Genomic DNA, 18,507 nt, shown 5'->3' on the forward strand with positions numbered 1-18,507 from the left:
GTTTTATTTTTCTTTGATCAACTATTGCAGTGTTTTGCAAATTTTATTAGTTCAAAAAAGCATTTTTTGGTTTTGATTTCCTTTTTATTGTTTCTTTTTTCTATTCCATTAACTCCTATTTGTTTTTATAATGCTTTTTATAGATGTTTTAGGTTTTTTCTGTTCTTTGTCCAACTTGTTTTTATTAATTTTTAAGTATTATGTTACAGTACATTTGCTGACTCTTGAAATCTTGTATTTTGTTGTCCTTTACTTGAAAATATTTTGTAGCCCTTCATGATTTTTTCTTTGGCCCTTGAATTATTAGGGAGATTTTTTAATTTTTTATTTTATTTTTACTTTCCAAAAGGTAAAATTGTTAGTATAATAATCCGAAGTTATATATTTCATTTTACTTTTTATCCTATTTTACTTCTTTTGTACTAACATTTAAAAATGTTATTCATAGCATATTTTTGTATCTTCTACTCTGCTTTAGAAAACCCATTCTTTTCATTTTTACCTTCAAGTTTTCCACTCCAGGGCTCTTAATTTTATTTTGCCATGTTCTGGAACATTTCCTTGAGTAATTTATTCAGAAAAGATAGCTAGATTGTGTATTTACTTACATATTTAGGAATGTCTTTTGTCTTCACAGGTAAGCAATAGGTTACTTGGATATAAAATTCTTGGGACCGTGTATTAGGTAGTTTCAAGCTAAGTTGAATAAAGAGATTCAAAATTACAGCTCAAATAAGAGAAATTTAGTTCTCTGTAATCTAATGCTTGTTATGTAACAGTGATCCATTTAGGCTTATTAGATGAATTTGTTCCACAAGGCCATCCAGGCTGGTGGGACCACCTCTGTTAACACATCATTTGGCTTCCATATCTGGGTCCAAGGTGGATGCTGCAGTTGGCATTATTTTTTAGCCAGTGGGAAGGGGGAAGAGGAAGACCACAGCAAGTAGATTTATTGTAAGATGATGATCTGTACGTGGTATACATCACTTCTATTCACATTCTCTTGTCTCAGTTTGGGCACATAACCACACCTAATCCTAAGGGAGGCTGGAGTATGTAGAGTGTAGCCTGGCGTAGTCATGTGCCTAACCCAGAACTCAAACTCTGTTACTAGAAGGAAGCGAGGAGAATGGCTAGGAAGGTAGCCTCAATCAGAGGCATCTGTAGAAAATTTTTGCTCATGTGTTTTTTGATGTTGCTTTCATGTTTGAGTCCTATTCTCTCCTTTTTGACCTCCTCTTTCCTCTCTTTCAAATGTCAGTTCAGGCCATTTTCAGATGTTTTTAATTGGAAGTTTTGTTTCTTTTCTAATTTGTATGTGTTCATTTTCTATCAAGGATATCAACTCTATTTGTGGAAAATCATTTTTTATATCCATTTTGATACCTGCTGTTTAGATCTGTACATCATGTTTTTGCACTTTTACATTTTTTAGTACCTTTCCTTCTATTTATTCATATAGTTTATATTCCAATACATAGATTAATTTCTCCTCTTACGTAGGCTTAGCAATCATTATATCTAACTACCTTTATGAAAATATATAGCTTTTCATTATTACTCTTTGCCTGTCCTCATTAGCTCTCTCTGGTGGCTGAAAACTTTTACACCATCCCAAGGAAGCTTATAGAAGATATTGCTGTAAGAGCTTAAGAAAATAGAGATGGTGTTGGCAGGGATGGCTTTGCCTCCTAGGTGCCTTCCTCTAGAGTTGATGTAGAGTTGCCTCGAGTGCCTTCCCCTGGAGTGGATGTAAATTAGACACTGTGTGGTTTATGGAGGGAAACCCCAGAAAAATAGCTGGGGTCATTGATTAAAGAACAGATCATTAAGTGCCATACTTTCAATGATGGATTTTACATTCCTTCTTGCAGTAAGTATCTTTGATTTATTTGTACAGAATTTTAGAAGTAGCTTTGATGTATAATTACTTTAAAGTCAGTTTGATTGTTAACTACCAAATGAGAAATAAATAACTTACTCATATTGTTTTGGAAGGGAGAAATTCAGAAAATATATTTTTTGAGAAGTTAAAGGAAGACAGTATTCCTGCTCCTCGCTCTGTTGGCAGTATTCAAATCAGCTTTACCCCTCGAGCATTCCCAACTGCTCTCCGGGAATCACAGGTAGCAGAAGAAGAGGAGGTAGGTATACTTACTGTTAGTTACAGTGACCACAATGAAAACACTTTTATTTCATCTATTGGAAACAAACACTGGGTCTGAATTTCTTAAGATATTACTAAGATACACTAAAAATATTACTTAATGAATTTATTTTAGTATTTCCTCATGAGAAAAATATATTTTGCAGGATTTTTTTTTTTGCGGGTGGGGGGTGTTCCAGAATGCTGATGAGAGAACACTGATTTAATATACAGTAGTGATGCTTATTGCAGGAGATAAACTGTTGCATGTGCCATTTATTTTATCAAATACATCATTTTCTAGAATAGATTTATACACTTTGGATCAGTATGTGTTGTAATTAGAATAGATTTGAAAATGCATTATTAATATATTATTGCAATTAATTATTATTAATATTGTTATTTCTAATGTTTGACCTTTTGTTCATTTATAAATTAAATTCCTGATCTCTAGTATTTTGAATATCGTGTTTTTAGTTATACAAGGGCTAAGAACTGCGTTTTTTACATAAGGTGTGAACTGATAACCTCTCTCAATTGAAAAGTTGTGGAAATAAAGATTCTTAAGACATAGTGACAATTTAAAACTATTAACATTTTTCTTATTATTAAACAATATATTACTTTGATATTTTATTTTTTATTTCATTTTATGTTATATTGTAAAAGTACTTTTGTAATTATAAAATTATAATTATTTAAGAAAAATTATTTTTTAAATACAGAAAAATAAAAACAAAAAAATTTATGTTATAAACAAGAAAAATGAAATAATACTCACATGTAATCCCAAACTTGGATGAAATTTGGACTAGAAATTTTTATGTTTGATCTTAACCAGCTAGTAAAGTTTTTTAAAAAAATTTTAAATGTATAAAAACTGGAAGTTTAAAATCACTGTCTTCAAATACTGTATTAGTGTGCTTGGGCTATTGTAACAAAATATCATTGACTGGGTAGCTGGAACAATGGACATTTATTTCTGGAGGCTTGAAGTCCAAGATCAGAGTGCTGACGTGGAGGACAGAGGAAAAAGTATGCACTCTGGTCGCTTCCTTTTCTCTAAGGACCCTGATCCTATCATGACCTCGTGACCTCATCTGAACCTAATTACCTCCCAAAGGCCCCACCTCCAAATGTTATCTCATTAGTGGTTAGGGGTTTAACATATGGATTTTGGGCGACACAATCATTTATTCCATATCATAGTATGTCCATATTATGTGGGAAGATGGAAAATCTAAAAGTAACTGTTAATAAAAATAAGACTTTTGTGTCCTTTATTAGACTTCATTCTTATTTCAGTGGCTACACAAACAAGCAGAGGCACAAAGAGCAATGAACACTGATATTCCTGAACTTTGTGATTTAAAAGAAGAAGAAAAGAACCCAGAATGGTTGAAGGAAAAAGGAAAGTAAGTTATTTGAATTCTGGCCATGAGATTTATGATAAATTTATGTAGACCTTAGTTTTTATCACATTTCCTAAATATCTTGACATATATATTTGTGTGTGTAGCTGTTGGGGAGAGATAATGCAAATGAGCAAATTGGGTAGGCAGGCATCTATAGTAAAAAGTCAGATCATATAACAAGTAGGGCTCTGATTTTTATTTGTTTTTATATATAAATGTCATAGAAATGAAAAACATCACGTCTTTTGGATTGCTTATTAGGATACCTTTTAAAATCACATTTAACATAAGTACTTCCTAATACCTCCCTGAAAAACCTGTTTCTTAAAAACTAGAGCTTCTTTCATTATTCATATCTATCTTTTGAAAGATTACCAAATTATCTTATAAATTGTCGTTTTACATCCAGGCAATTCTTTTACTTACATATATATATGTAGCTCTATGTGTGAATGAGCATTTTTGTGCTGTTGTCTAAAACACTGAGTTCTGGTACATTCTGAGTGGCAATTTGAGTTCATATTTTGAGGCAATTGTAGATATTATTATATCTCATATATACTTTTGTATGATTTTCCTATTGCTGCCATAACTACCACAAACTTAGTGACTTAAAACAATACAAATTTATTACCTTACAGTTTTGGAAATCAGAAGTTCAAAATGGGTTTCACTGGGCTAAAATCAAGGTGTCAGTTGGGATCTTTCTGGAGGCTCAAAGGGCAAATGTATTTCCTTGCATTTCCAGCTTGGAGGCTGTCCACATTCCTGGGCTCAGGGCCCCCAGCCAGTAATTGCATCACTCTGACCTCTGCATCTCTGACTTTGATTCTCCTGCCTCCTTCTTTCTTTCTTAAAGACATTCGTCCTGCTTACATAATCAAGGATGATCTCCCACCTCAAGATCATGAATGTAAACATATCTGCAAAGTCCTTTCTACCGACCGTGCTAGTTAACATGTTCACCAGGGTCTGGTGATCAGGGTGTGAACATCTTTGGTGGGAGGGCATTATCTGTGTACCACAATGCCTATGTTATTTTTTTTCTCATCTTCTCTCTGTTCTGTCTTGCTCTTTTCTCCTGTCTGTTACATCATCGGAGATTGATTTGTAGCACTGGAGTTGGCAATTTTTCTGAAGGTTAAAAGCCTGGGGCTGACAGGTTGATTCCTTTTACTCCCAACAATAAAACCTTACATGATCCTTTCTCCTATTTCTCCTTTTCCCTTCCTCCCTCCATATTTATCGAACCATTAAATATACATTCATTGATTGATGACTGTTGCCAGACTGTGCCAGCTAGCCTCTGAGCTACAGAGATCAGTGGAGGAGAGAGACATACAAATACAACACTGTATGGAAGTATAATACTTAGAAAAGAACAAGTTAAAAATGAGAGTGCAGACGAGGGTCACCTAACCTTAATGGAAGGAAGTAGGCTCGGGCAAAGCTTCCTAGAGAACTTAGCACCTGAGCTGCTTTGAATGATAAGTAGGAGTTTCAAGAGGAAGGGAGAGAAAGGCATTCATTTCAGGCATGAAAGACAATATTGGCAAAATCTGGAAGGAAAGAAATACAGAGGGTGCCAAAAAAAGGTATGTACATTTTAAGAAAAGAAAAAAATTGTATTGTAATACTCAATATATACCGATAACAAAAGATGAATACAAGTCATGTTTGACTTCTGCAATTACAGGAGGTGCTCAAAGTGGTTACCATCTGCGTCCAGACACTTCAATTGACGGCGAACTACTGCTTGAGTATAGATAACATTTCTTAAAATGTGTATACATTTTTTTGGCACCCTCGGTAGTGTGATAGTAGGTCAGGGACTTTGGGCAGTTTATCTTCTGTTAAAACATAAAATTCGAGACTAGGAATAATGACAAATGAACCTAGAAAAATAGGCAAGGGCGTCGTATGCTTGATTAAGATTCTTACAATTTATTTTCTATGGTGGGAAAATAAAATGTGTTGCAGAAACTAAGGCAAAGGCCGTGACCCATGGCACTGTTGTTGGGGTGAAGAGAAGGGCAACTTGAGAAATATTTCAGAGGTAAAATAGGCAGAACTTCTTGATTGATTAATGGGGAGTGAGAGAGGAGTAGTTGTGGGTGGCGTCCATGTTTCTAGTTTGAATGATTGATTGCCTGATGCCACCAACTGAATTAGAGAAGACTAGAAGAGGGGCCAGTTAGGAGGGAATGCAGGTAAGTTCAGTTTTGAATATGTTGAGTCTGAGCTGTCTCTGGGTCAGTCTGGTTGACAGTGCCCAGCAAGTTTGAAACTCGGGAGAGGCTAGCACTATAGATGTAGATTTGGAGGTTATTGGCGTTTATATAGTAGTTTTATAAGACTAGGTGAGATATCCAGGAAGAGTGTGTAGACCAGGAAAGTAGTGGCCTGAGGATAAAACTCTGTGAGCTACCAACATTTAAAGATCTGGCAAAAGAAAAGAGTACATAAAAATACTCCCAGAAGCCAATGGAATAGAAACTTTAAGGATAGACTCTGTTATGTTTTGTTCTTTAAGAACAGAAATGGTTTGAATAGATTTGCAGATGAGACAGAAGAGATAGTTAAAATGTCTCTGAGAAGAGTGGAGAAAATTGGGTCAAGATCAAGGGTGGATGGATTATCTTGGTTTTGTTTTTGTTTTTCCTCTTGTTGTAAGTTACATTCATTTAAAATTTTTATAAAAATGTATCTTTTGAAAAAATTTGCACAGTGCATATGAAATGAAAGTCCCCTTGATTTTCACCCAGTCTACCAGCCTCCTGGCTGTCCTGTCCTCTGGCTGTATCCACTGTAAATCACTTATTTAATTATATTTTCTTATCTTTAAGTTGCCATTGTCACAGTTAATGTATAAATAGTTTGTGATAGTGTATAAGAGCTTTCACATACACTGTCTCATTAAATCTTCGCAACTATACTTGAGTAGGACCCACTGCTTTTGCATTCATTTAACGAAAGTTTATTGAGAAACTAACAGCTTTACACAAAATAGTTCATTTAATTCCTATAACAATCTGACTTGAAGGTTATTGTCTTTACCCCTGTTTGTCAAATGTGGAAATAGGGCTAGACAGGGTAGAAAACTTGGCTAAGGTGGTGATTAATAGATAGAACCAGGATTCAATCCCAGGTCAGTATGATGCGGAAGCCTGTGTTCCAGCTACTGCTGCTACCTCTCTCATAGATGCATAAAATCCTCTGCCTGTCTTTTGTGCCAGCTGATTAGCCTTAGCACAGGCAGCGCAAGTGCTGTGGCAGTGGATTGCTTCTCCTCGCAGCCTGGCAGTGCCTTAGTGTGCACAGCTGAGTGGGCTGTCCTGTTGGATTGGTTACTTTGCTCTGTTGACAGATTAATTTGGAATGGACAGCTATTTTATTTTCTGAGATTGGAGGAACGAAAGTGAAGACAAGTGTGAATCTAGATAAGTTTCTAACAAGAAAAATTGCATGGTGGTTGCTGTTGGGGGCTCTGCTAGGTAGGGAACATGAATTCACAGAGATGCCAGTCAGTAGAGCTGTGTAATTTGTCTCCTACAGTGTTTAGTCTTTTAGATTTAAGAGTAGATCATTGAGCCAGGGTTGCAGTTTTGACTGACAAGTACACCAAAAGACTAATAGGGGCCAGCTCAGTGGCTCAGGTGGTTGGAGTGGAGAGTTGCCGAGGTCGCCGGTTCAATTCCCACCTGGGCCAGTGAGCTGCGCCTTCTACAGCTAAGATTGTGAACAACAGCTCTCCCTGGAGCTGGGCTGCTGTGAGCAGCTGGTGGTCGGCGTGAGTGGCTGGCAGCTGCCATGGGCTGCTGTGAGCGTCCGACCGACGACTGGCGACCGACTGTCTCAGCTGAGGAGAGCACAAGGCTCATAATACCAGCATGGGTCAGGGAGCTGTGTCCCACACAACTAGACTGAGAAACAGCGGCTTGAACTGGACGGGGCAAAAGAGAGAGAAAAAAAAAAGACTAATAGTGCAAGAGACCAGATTGCTCCTGGAAAAAGAGCTCAAGACCAGGTTGGGTTAGAAGGGATGTCATGAGGGCCTCAGTGGACTAAGAGAAAATGTAGCAAGTAAGAAATTAGAGGGCGCTGTAAGATTGAAGACTGAGTATGAAGGGAAAGTTGTCAGAACAGAAAGTTCTGGTCAGTGGCTAGGATTCCAGAGTTAGATGTTCCTGAGGTTAGTGCAGTTCAGATGATGACAGAGTCCAAGGTGTGGCCCTGGAATTAGGTAGCAAAAGTAGAGTTGAAAGGAAGGTAATTTGAGTTAAGGAGTTCCAGATATTTCAAAGATAAATTGATAAATGGGTCATACATAAACGTTAGAATCTTCTGAAATTATAGCAAAAGTTGGTCTGGAGACAGATACTGGGAGGCAGGTTTCGAAGCCCTCAGTGAAGAGAAGCCAGTGTTATCGCTATTGGGTAAAGATGTAATAAGGAGTCCCACAGGTAATGACTTTTATGTAAAAGGGGGGGGTTACAGTTAAGTGAGTCTAGAGAATGCCAATTCCTATGGTCCTGGCCCCCTATATGGGGACTGGGGGTGGGGGTGGGGGCTCAGTAGAGAGGGGGTTAGAGATAGCACTGCCCTCAGAGCAGAGCCAGGTTTATTTTAGAAAGCATTTTGTGGAAAATCTCAGGGTATAGGAAAATATTGGGATGGGAGGTGGAGTCGATTATAGCAGAACCAGGAGTAAGAAAGTGCAAAGGAGTAGAGGTGGATGAGAGTAGGAAAGGCCAGCAAACAGGGACTTTACCATGAAGACAGGAGCAGCATGCTCTTTGATCAGTGGCCAAAGATAACAGTGTTGATGGACATGGTTAGAAAGTCCTTTGGCACAAGGCGTTGTGGTGCTGGGACTGGCTAAGGTCCCAGGCAGAGTTGGTCTGATTCTATTTCTGATATACTAATGACGTGATGTGGATTTAAGAGTGGAAAGGGCAGATAAGATCATTGAGCCAGGGTTGGAATTTTGACTGACAAGTACAGCAAAAGGTGTGTGTGTGTGTGTGTGTGTGTGTGTGTGTGTGTGTGTGTAAGTAAATGTAAAATTGACTGCTGGCAAAAGCAATGAATTGGCAGCAACCTAGTGCAAAAGTGTACTTTGTGGCAGGCAGGTGACTGATAGATTGTAAGTCCTTAGTCTGTTTTTGTACCGTTTTGCCTTACTTTCTTCAATTACATAGAAAAAGAAAGAGAAGCAAAGTAAGAGGAGAAGAGGGGAGTTAAAGTGAGGAGAGATGGAAGAAAACTTAGTAACTAATGATACCCAGAGAAACAGAACAAAATACAGTTAATCATAGTGCCAAGTACAAATAGATGAAAGGAAAGGTAAGGATAGATAGAGAGAAATGAATCCTCTCTAGCAACGTAATGCAGTACAAAAGATAGAACAGACATAATAGAACTGATTCAGAAGCAATGTGTTGAATTTAAAACAAAGGATGATGGGGTGGCCGGTTAGCTCAGTTGCTTAGAGCGCGATGCTTGTAACACCAGAGTTGCTGGTTTGATACCTGCATGGGCCAGTGTGAGCTGTGCCCTCCACAACTAGACTGAAACTGATGGGTCCTAGAAAAACACACGTAAAATAAATAAAAGTTAAAAACAACAAGAACAACAATGACAAAGGATGAAATACTTTCATCTCCAGAGGCTTTGTTTCATGGTAACGTTCTGTATTTACACAGGCAAAACCAGTCCAGCTGTCCTTATTGTGCTTAAACCTATGGGACACTTGTTTCACAAAAGGGTAGAGGTGGGCATGCCTTTCAAAAGAGCAATAGGGTGAGAAAACAATTTAGAGGATTGTATCTACTCAAAAAAAAGCTTATAGCAGAAGCCACAGAATATTTTCATTTTTCATTACCAGTCCTTCTATTGCTGTGTCTTAGTTTTAAATGCCAAATCTACCTTTCAGGGTAATACAGAATCTTAAGTAATTTTATTTGCTCATGGAAGCATTTTACCTTTTCTAATTAACATTATGTACCCGATGGCTTTTTACTGAGAATATCTCACATAAAATAGAGTCTAGGAACTCTTATTTAGATACATGAGGTGTGACCAAAAAATATAGTGAATGTTTAAATTTAAAAAAGAGTATTACAGTAAAAGATACATTGCCATTAATCCCCCTCACTTCAAACACACTTATCCCTTCGTTCTTGCCACTTTCTGAAGCAGTTCTGGAAGTCCTCTTTCATGAGTATCTTTACTTTGTCCTCCATCATGACAACGTTCCGTGTCACACATCGCTTCTGGTACAGCAATTTCTGTCAAATAAAAACATTATGGTGTGTCCTCATCCACCTTACTGACTGGAAGCCATGTGACTTCTGGCTTTTCCCACAAAATCAAAATGACCATGAAAGGAAAACGTTTTGAATTGATTCAGGACATCGAGGCAGCCACGACAGCACAACTAAAGACATTCACAAAAGAGAACTTCTAGAACTGCTTCAAAAAGTGGCAAGAATGATGGGATAAATGTGTTTGAAGCAGGGGGCAGTATTTTGAGGGGAATTAATGGCAATGTGTCTTTCTTTTTTTTTTTTTTTTTAAATAAGGAGGGTGCAGCTCACAGAGGCCCATGCGGGGATCGAACTGGCAACCTTGGTGTTATCAGCACCATGCTCTAACCAACTGAGCTAACTGGCCACCCTGGTGATATGTCTTTTACCATAATAAAATTTTTTTAGATTTAAACATTCGACCATATGTTTTGATCACACCTCGTGCAGGGTATGATGTTATTTAACAGCCTTACATAACTAAAAATTTGCAAATAACTTTAATAGCTACCCTTCCAGACACTTGTAATTATATGAGGTAGATGGACCATTGTTCTGTCCCACTGGCATTACTCTGTGGTTGATTTTTAGCATAAATTATTTTGGACTGACCCTATCATAACCCCAGACTTTAAGTCCCTTCTTCTCCACACTAGGACCACCTGAATCCCACCTGCACCCCTCACCCTCTACAGCAAATTCTAATGTTAGATAGGATGTTAGATAGGATATATATAATTCTATAATCTAGCACACATCATTGTAGTAGTGTTGTTACATAAGATCACCTACCCTAGTTCTAGTGTCTGCATTTTCTTTTTATTGTCTTGGTGTAAGTGCCTGATTTTGTAGCCTGACTGATACCCCAGTCCTTGTAAGAGTGGAGTTCTGCTATGCTTTTGCTTTTCCTCTTGCCACCCAGCTGAATTCTGCTTCTGAACCCCAGCTTTGTATGTGGGAGCGTGCTATTTGCTGACAGACTAACCGAGTACTAACTTGTGCTGGTCTGAATTTCTGTATGCTTGCTATTTCTGAATTTCCTGTAGCTGGATTTTGTCTGCCTGTCTTGATGTCCTTGTACTTCATGTTGGACTTTCCAAAAAAAAAATAAATGTGTTGAGGTAACATTGGTTAATCACATTATATAATTTTCAGGTGTACAACATAATTCAAAATCTGTATACTCTATTGCATGCTCAATACCCAAAGTCTAGTTTCCCTCATGTTGGAATTTTTGATGCTGATGGTTGACCATCTGTTACTATCTTCTCCCAACACAGCATACAGTTCTACTTGCCAAATTGAATTTCTTTCTAATACTTTGGTTTGGGTTCATGCCCTGGCAAGAAATATAACAGGTTAGCTGCCAGTTTCATGGATGCTGGCAGAAGACAGGAGACTCATGGGTCCAAAACATAGGACTTTGTTATTCAAGACACTGCAAGCTTACTATTGGTGCCCTTTGACCCTCGAGTCCACAGAGGTGGGCTGGGGGATGCTGTACACGCAGTAGGTCTGCACCACAGCTGAAAAGGCTGAACTTAAGGAACACAATTTTATAAGATTGTAAGCAAACCTGTCCAACCTTTGCCTCCCAAGGAGATATTGTCTGCTGTTTGCCCAGAGGAGATGCTATCTTTGTCTTCCAAGGATGTGTGCCGTACAAACATCTTTGAAAAAGATAGTCCCAAACAAAAGCTGTCAGCGCAACTAACATAAGACATGCAGGAACATGAGACCCATGGAGAACTGTCCCCCCACAGCCCCTTGTACCTGCCTACTTTTAGTATAGATCTGCGAAATCTGCCTTGCTTTGCTGTATTTTTAAAAACTGTTTATGGACATGACATTTTTCTAATGCTGCTACCTTTTGTGTGACTTAAAGAAGCTTAGATTCCATATTCTAAGATGACTTCTTTGATGTAATTAAAATTTTGTTCAGTTGCTTGTTTGTATGCATTTTACAGCCTATAACATTCTGTTGCAGTGTAGTACCTATTATAGCCTGTCTTGTCATTTTGGTTAGTATGCAGTATCCTTTTCCTCCTTCCATCCTGAGAGCTAAATTATAGTAATTGATGTGCCTTCACGAAGGCACACTGATAGCAGCTTTAGAAGCTCTTGAGTTCCCCAAGAATGTTTTCTACCCACACAGGATGCTGAAAGAGACAAGGACTTTCAAAAGTTCTTTGAGGGGCAGGTGGCTGCCACAGTTCCTGTTGCCCATAAAACAGAGCTTTTCTGTCTTCCGTTGGAATATGTCTTGCTCCCTGCCTGCATCCCATTTCTAAGCCCCACTGCTTCTGATTTCTCCTAACTCTTTTCTGCCCCTTTCTTTACTTCTCTCCAGTTTGCTTTTTTCTTTTTACTTCTGCCTCTTGTTGCTTCTCTCACACTCAACTCTTGTACAGAATATTTGGCCCTCTTGGCCCTTGCCAGTCAGAATGTTTCTTTCTTTACAAAAGCAAACAAATCAGACACTGTAAAAATGAGAGGAGTCTTTGTGATTGTCCTGTCTCTTTTGTTCTCTCTGTACACACAGTACAATAAGCACTCAATATGTGTTGACTGAATGAATACTTTTGCATAATTCTTTTCACTGACATTGCTTTATTTGAAGCATCAGGGTAGACTTAATGGTTATTAGTTTCTCTGTTTAAATTTGGTATTCAAAGGTGACTGCTCTTTAGACAGGTTTAAATTTTTTCCCTTTTCCTTTGAAATTCAGCTATTTCTGAATTTAGAACCATTCTAAAAGTCATAAAGCAAATATTTGGTTGTGTATAGCTGTATTGAACATTAAAGACTGTAATGGTCATTTGGATTCATATTTTAATATATATATATAAGCATTAAAAAAATTTAATACGTCATAATTTCTTGCTAGTATGCCTCCTACAGTATTTCTTTTAATACTGTTCATTGTAGCTTTTCTTTCCTTAGAACCTGGGAGAATTTTTCTGATAAAATTACTGCATTATAAAACTGTAAACATATATTAAAGATGAAAAATGGAACGGTCCTCCAAATGTACGAGGTGTGACAATTAAGTTCGCAAACTCATCCTAGAAAAAGTGCTACATACCTCATTGCTGAATATCACTATGGACAACTTCAAAGTGCTCCCCTTGGGAAGCTATGCACTGACACCAACGCCTAGTCCACTCTTTAAAGCAATTTTGGAACTCTTTTTCTGGAATGGCCATCAGAGCTGCCGTCGTATTACCTTTGATGACCTGAATGTCATAAAAATGTCTTCCTTTCAATATTTCCTTTATCTTTGGGTAAAGAAAGAAGTCATTGGGGGCTAGATCAGGTGAGTGGGGAGGGTGTTCCAATACAGTTATTTGTTTACTGGCTAAAAACTCCCTCACAGACTGTACCGTGTGAGCTGGTGCATTGTCATGATGCAAGAGCCATGAATTGTTGGCGAAAAGTTCAGATAGTTTTCATCTGACTATTTTTCACGCAGCCTTTTCAGCACTTCCAAATAGTAAACTTGGTTGACTGTGTAGTTGGTACAAATTCATGATGAATAATCCCTCTGATATCACAAAAGGTTAGCAACATTATTGCAACAAGTTCACGAACTTAGTTGTCAGACCTCGCATATATTAATATAAGGTTTGTACAGAAATACTGGCCAGTGGAATAGATAGCCCAGAAGTAACCCTCACATATATGGTCAAGTAATTTTCAACAAGGGTGCTAAGACCATTCAGTGGAGAAAGGACAGTTTTTTCAACAAATGGTGTTGGAAAAACTGGATATCCACATGCAAAAGAATGAAATTCGACCCTTAGCTAACATCATATACAAAAATTAACTCAAAATGGATCAAAGACCTAAACATAAAAACTAAAACTACAAAATTCTTTGAAGAAAACATAAGGTGCTTTATGAGTCTAGATTTGGCAGTGTTTCTTGAATGTGACGTCAAAAGCACAAGCAATGAAAGAAAAAATAAGTTAAGTTGGAATGCATCAAAATTAAAAACTTTTGTACGTCAAGAATACTATCAATAGAGTGGAATAGAGAAAATATTTGCAAATCATATAACTGAAAAAGGGTTAGTATTGAGAAAAAAAAATATATATATATACACATACATATCTTTTACAACTCAACAGCAAAAAGTAGTGTATCTCTATATTTATTAACATGGAAAGATGGTCATATTGTAGAATTTTAAAAAAATGTTCCCAAACAGCAATATATAGTACTGAGGAGTATAAGTAGAGAGAGAGAAAGAGTGGTTAGAATAATTGGGGGAGGGAGTGAGGGAGGGAGAGGGAGAGGGAGAGGGAGAGAGAGAGAGAGAGACAGAGAGAGAGAGAGAGAGACTGGTGGGGTTTTTAAGACAAAATATTTTTTTAAAGGTAAATAGTTTTGGTCATTAAGATGGGAAAGGAGGTAAGCCAGGAGATTTCTGGGAAAGATTTTCTTGCTCTTAAGGAGCATATATCACAATATACTGTCCCATTTTCTTCTAATGAATATTGTGCCTGAATATGGCACCTTGAACTATACAGCCATCTTGCACCCATAAGGAAAACCAGCCGTAGGATGAAATCGCTGCTGAGGACAGTGGATGGAGGGAAGGAACCTAGGACCTTGGTAACATCGTCAAACTGCTGGTCATATTGGGCATGCAGCCTTTCCCTCAGGACTTTTTTTTCAGCATGAGATAATTTATTTCCTTACTTGTCTAAGCCAGTTTGAATTAGGATTTTGTTACCTTTGGTCAGAAACATCTAACTGATATAAGGCATTTCAGAAATGTAAACTATTCCCATGCAATTAGCTTTTCTAGTTTGTGCAAGTTATTTTAAACTTAAGTCAGGCTTAGGTTAGATGTCACAGTGGTGTGATTTTACCTTTTACTCAGGATTTACTGGCTGCTTTTATGGGTCAGCTTTTGATGTCATCACGTTTAATATTCTGGAACTGTAGAGTATGCAGTACAACTGACTGGAAATGAATACAAAGTGTTATTTATGTGGCACTTTTGTACTTGGCAAAGTATTTTCAATTTTCTTTGTGTTTATGCATTTTTCAAAATTCTGGGAATTGTACATGAAAAACAAAAACAAACATTTTAAATAAGTCCTTTAATTGTGTACATCTGTTTATTTTAAGAGAATCTTGGAAGATTTTAAACTGAAAGAGTACCTGTTAGGATGCTTTTGTTTGCAAGTAACTGAAAAATTCAATTAAAACTGGCTTTATATTAAAAGGAATTTATTGACTAATATAATTGAAAAGCTGAAAGTGTGTTACATTTCAGGTAAATCTTAATTCAGCTGCTTAACTGTTTCACTGAGGACTCAGTTTCTTTCTGTCTTTTTATTCTTTTTAATAATTCCATAGTTATCAGTTTTATTCTGGAGCCAGCTCCTCCCATGGTGTTAAAAATGGTCCCCAACAATTTGGACTGTGTGCTTTGTTCACTTGTATCCAGCAGGGAGAGTTTTCCCAATTTTTTTGTCCTCTAATTTAGGAAACAAAAGCCCGGGCGCCATTCTGAATAGACCAATTTAGATCATAAGCCCATTCCTGAGTTAATCATTGTAGCAAGGAGGATGGAAATATATCTAGTGGCTTAAATTACTTATGGCTACCCTTAGAGGTGGGGGTGAGGTCACTCTGATTACATGCTGATATATGTGCAGTCAGTGCAGCCTATACGTCCATTGTATAGGAAATGGAAAAGGAGGTAAGCCATCCCCTTTGCCAATCACTAGATACTATTTCTGTGTTTCTGTTTCAATGTTATATTGTTTTTCTTTTCTGTTTTTGTCTCATTAGCACATTATTTGCAACAGGAAACTATTTGGCAGCTATTAATGCATACAACTTAGCCATAAGACTAAATAATAAGATTCCACTATTGTATTTGAATCGGGCTGCTTGCCACCTAAAATTAAAAAACTTACACAAAGCCATCGAAGATTCTTCTAAGGTATATATATTTATATATGGTGCTTTAAAATTGCTATTTTCTTATTTATTGGTTTAAATGATACCCTTATCTTTGTTGAATTTAAACAAGTGAAGATTATTTAAATAATAAAGGATTTTAAGAATTATCTTATGACATCTTTATACTGAAAAAAAAATTTTTTGAATGGACAAAGAACTGGTTTCTTGAGACTTCAACTTAGATTAGAAATCCCATACCAATTGCTACTAGTTTGCCTTCATATATCAGTTGAAGTTCACAAGGAAATTAGTAAATGGTTGTCAGTTTGTGCTCACCCTTTTACTGGTTAAAGTTTGGCAGACTTAATGCAAGGTGAGAGGAAGAACACTGGTATCACTGCCACATGCACAATGTAAGACTAGCTCCCTAATCATTGTCTCATTTTCAGAGTAAGTTAGTATATCCTAATTTCTATTACTAATGTCATTATCTTAAACTTTGAGTTTTTTTCATGTTTTCATATCAAAGTAGTTTGTTTAAAGGAAAATCACATACATAATCTCTTATGTGGCTCCTTGAGATTGAGAATATTGAGAAACATCCAAGTCCTCCTATTTTGATCTCATTAAGCTACTGAAGATCTGACAATATTTTTATGATCCATTTTCTTTTGACTAGCACAGTTTCGTGCACAAATATTTATTGAATAAATTAATACACTGAATCATTCAATTTGAATATAAAAGACCAAAAATGCTATTTAATCATTCCTGCTCGCAAAGGTGAAGCTATAGAGGTTTCAAATGATAAAACAAATCATAATTTTTGGAGAGAGGGTATAAATCTCATATAGGAACAGTTGAACAATTCCTTAACATTTTCAACATAAATATGTGTATTTGATAAATTCCTGTACTAGCTAAGTGGGTAGGTGAGGGTTTGGGGCTTGTTTTAAAATTAAGATTTTCATCATGTTTTTGTTCAAGTTGAAATTAGAAAGTTACGTCTTTCCCTTATTATTATTATTTGGTAAGGCACTGGAATTATTGACACCACCAGTTGCAGTCAATGCTAATGCAAGAATGAAGGCACATGTACGACGTGGAACAGCATTCTGCCAACTAGAATTGTATGTAGAAGGTAAGAAATAGAAATGTTTTAAGTTCTAAGTTATATTCTGAAAAAAATGTCATTGGGATTATTTAAGACATGACTTTTTAGGACTCCATTATTTTATATTTTTAGCATTTAATTTATTCCTTGTAACTGACCTAACAAAAAGTGACTTTGAAATATTTTAAAAATTTGTTGTTGTAGAAGAGAATTAAAACAAGATGTGAGCAAGTTTGGGCCTAGGAAAATGCTAGAGCATCAGACAACTTTTCTACGGAAAGATGTATGATAAAGGGTATAAATGGGTCACTTAAGATATAATGAAAAATTTTAAGTAAGCTTCTTTGGTCATACACACACGTCCAGAAATAGCTGACCTACCACAGTGTATGGTCGTTGCTTATATTTGTAAGACTGTAGCAAGGTTTGTAACTCAGCCCATGTGTATAGAAGCCATAGCATTTATTTAGTTTGTATTGTTTTACATTTTTAATGTATTTAGGGACTATTTGCATTTACTCAGGTTGCCCCAAAGGAAGAATTTTATAGTAGCCAGAGTATTCAGTGCTCCTCTTCCCTTCTCTCCCTACCCAGATGCCCATTCGTTATCCCTTCATTCACGGCCTAACAGCCTGCTCCTTGACAACGCCTCGCCAGGGAATGGGCTCTAGCCTACCAAGTTCGTTTTTAAACTTGTTCCTGCCATTATTTTTGGGAGATTTTTCTAACCAAAGCATCTAAGTTAGGTTTATATGCCCCATCCCTCTTTCAGTGTCTTATCCAGCTTTGTGAGAATAAAAAAATATCTAGACAGGAATGAAATATTGGAAAACTGTCTTTCGAAATTATAATAGCATCATAGACTTTTTCAGACCTACAAGGACCCTTCATTTTAAAGATGAGAAAATGGAGGGTTAGAGAAGTTAAGTGATTTGCCTGAAGTGACATGGCAAATCAACAGTATTTAGAACTCAGGTTTCCTTACTCCCAAAGAAATTCTTACCACTGCTTTATTGGTACATATTTAGATTCAGTTACATATTTTTAACAACCCATCCACGATGCTTTCCTTCCTAACCAATTTTCCTCAAAGGAATTCTGTAGATATAATAACTACAGGAAAAAAGCACAAACTATAGTCTATGAATTATATAAAGTATGGATTGAGTCCACCACAATTAATTTTAAAAATCTAGAATTTCTAAATCAGATGCCATTTACTACTTTTTCATTGAGGTAATAAAAATGTTATTTCGTTAGATGAGTTTTGAGTCTGTTCATGCTTTAATGACTTTAAGCTCTCAGCTTATTTGTACTTGAATTTAAAATATCTCCTTCTTACTGAATCCTGAATGAACTCATTATAGTTATTCCCGAAATCACTAAAACATTTCTTCAGTCTGTTAGAGATAATACCATGTATGAAGATGGGAATCTGTTCTTTGTGGTTATTTTTATTTGAAGAAAAATGTTGTCTAGATAATAAAAGTAAGTATTTATGAAATATTTTACTAATCATCATTGCTATATAAATATAGGCCTACAGGATTATGAAGCTGCACTTAAGATTGATCCATCCAACACAATTGTACAAAA

General features: G+C 36.6%; 1 protein-coding gene across 2 annotated transcripts in view; it reads left to right on the forward strand.

Moving 5' to 3' along the window:
• Positions 1 to 18,507, forward strand: part of DNAAF4 (dynein axonemal assembly factor 4) — a 36,258-nt gene that overhangs the window by 16,226 nt on the left and 1,525 nt on the right. The window contains exons 5-9 of one of the 2 annotated variants that reach the window (XM_019732294.2): positions 2,002 to 2,147; positions 3,458 to 3,567; positions 15,684 to 15,837; positions 16,833 to 16,938; positions 18,450 to 18,507. The exon at positions 18,450 to 18,507 is cut by the window's right edge and continues 1,521 nt beyond it. In XM_019732294.2, the coding sequence (XP_019587853.2) occupies positions 2,002 to 2,147; positions 3,458 to 3,567; positions 15,684 to 15,837; positions 16,833 to 16,938; positions 18,450 to 18,507 (574 nt within the window). The remainder of the gene's footprint in view (positions 1 to 2,001; positions 2,148 to 3,457; positions 3,568 to 15,683; positions 15,838 to 16,832; positions 16,939 to 18,449) is intronic. The other variant, XM_074327714.1, reaches the window with a different exon arrangement.

This window comes from Rhinolophus sinicus, linkage group LG03 (assembly GCF_036562045.2).
Source record: "Rhinolophus sinicus isolate RSC01 linkage group LG03, ASM3656204v1, whole genome shotgun sequence".
Lineage (NCBI taxonomy): Eukaryota > Metazoa > Chordata > Mammalia > Chiroptera > Rhinolophidae > Rhinolophus > Rhinolophus sinicus.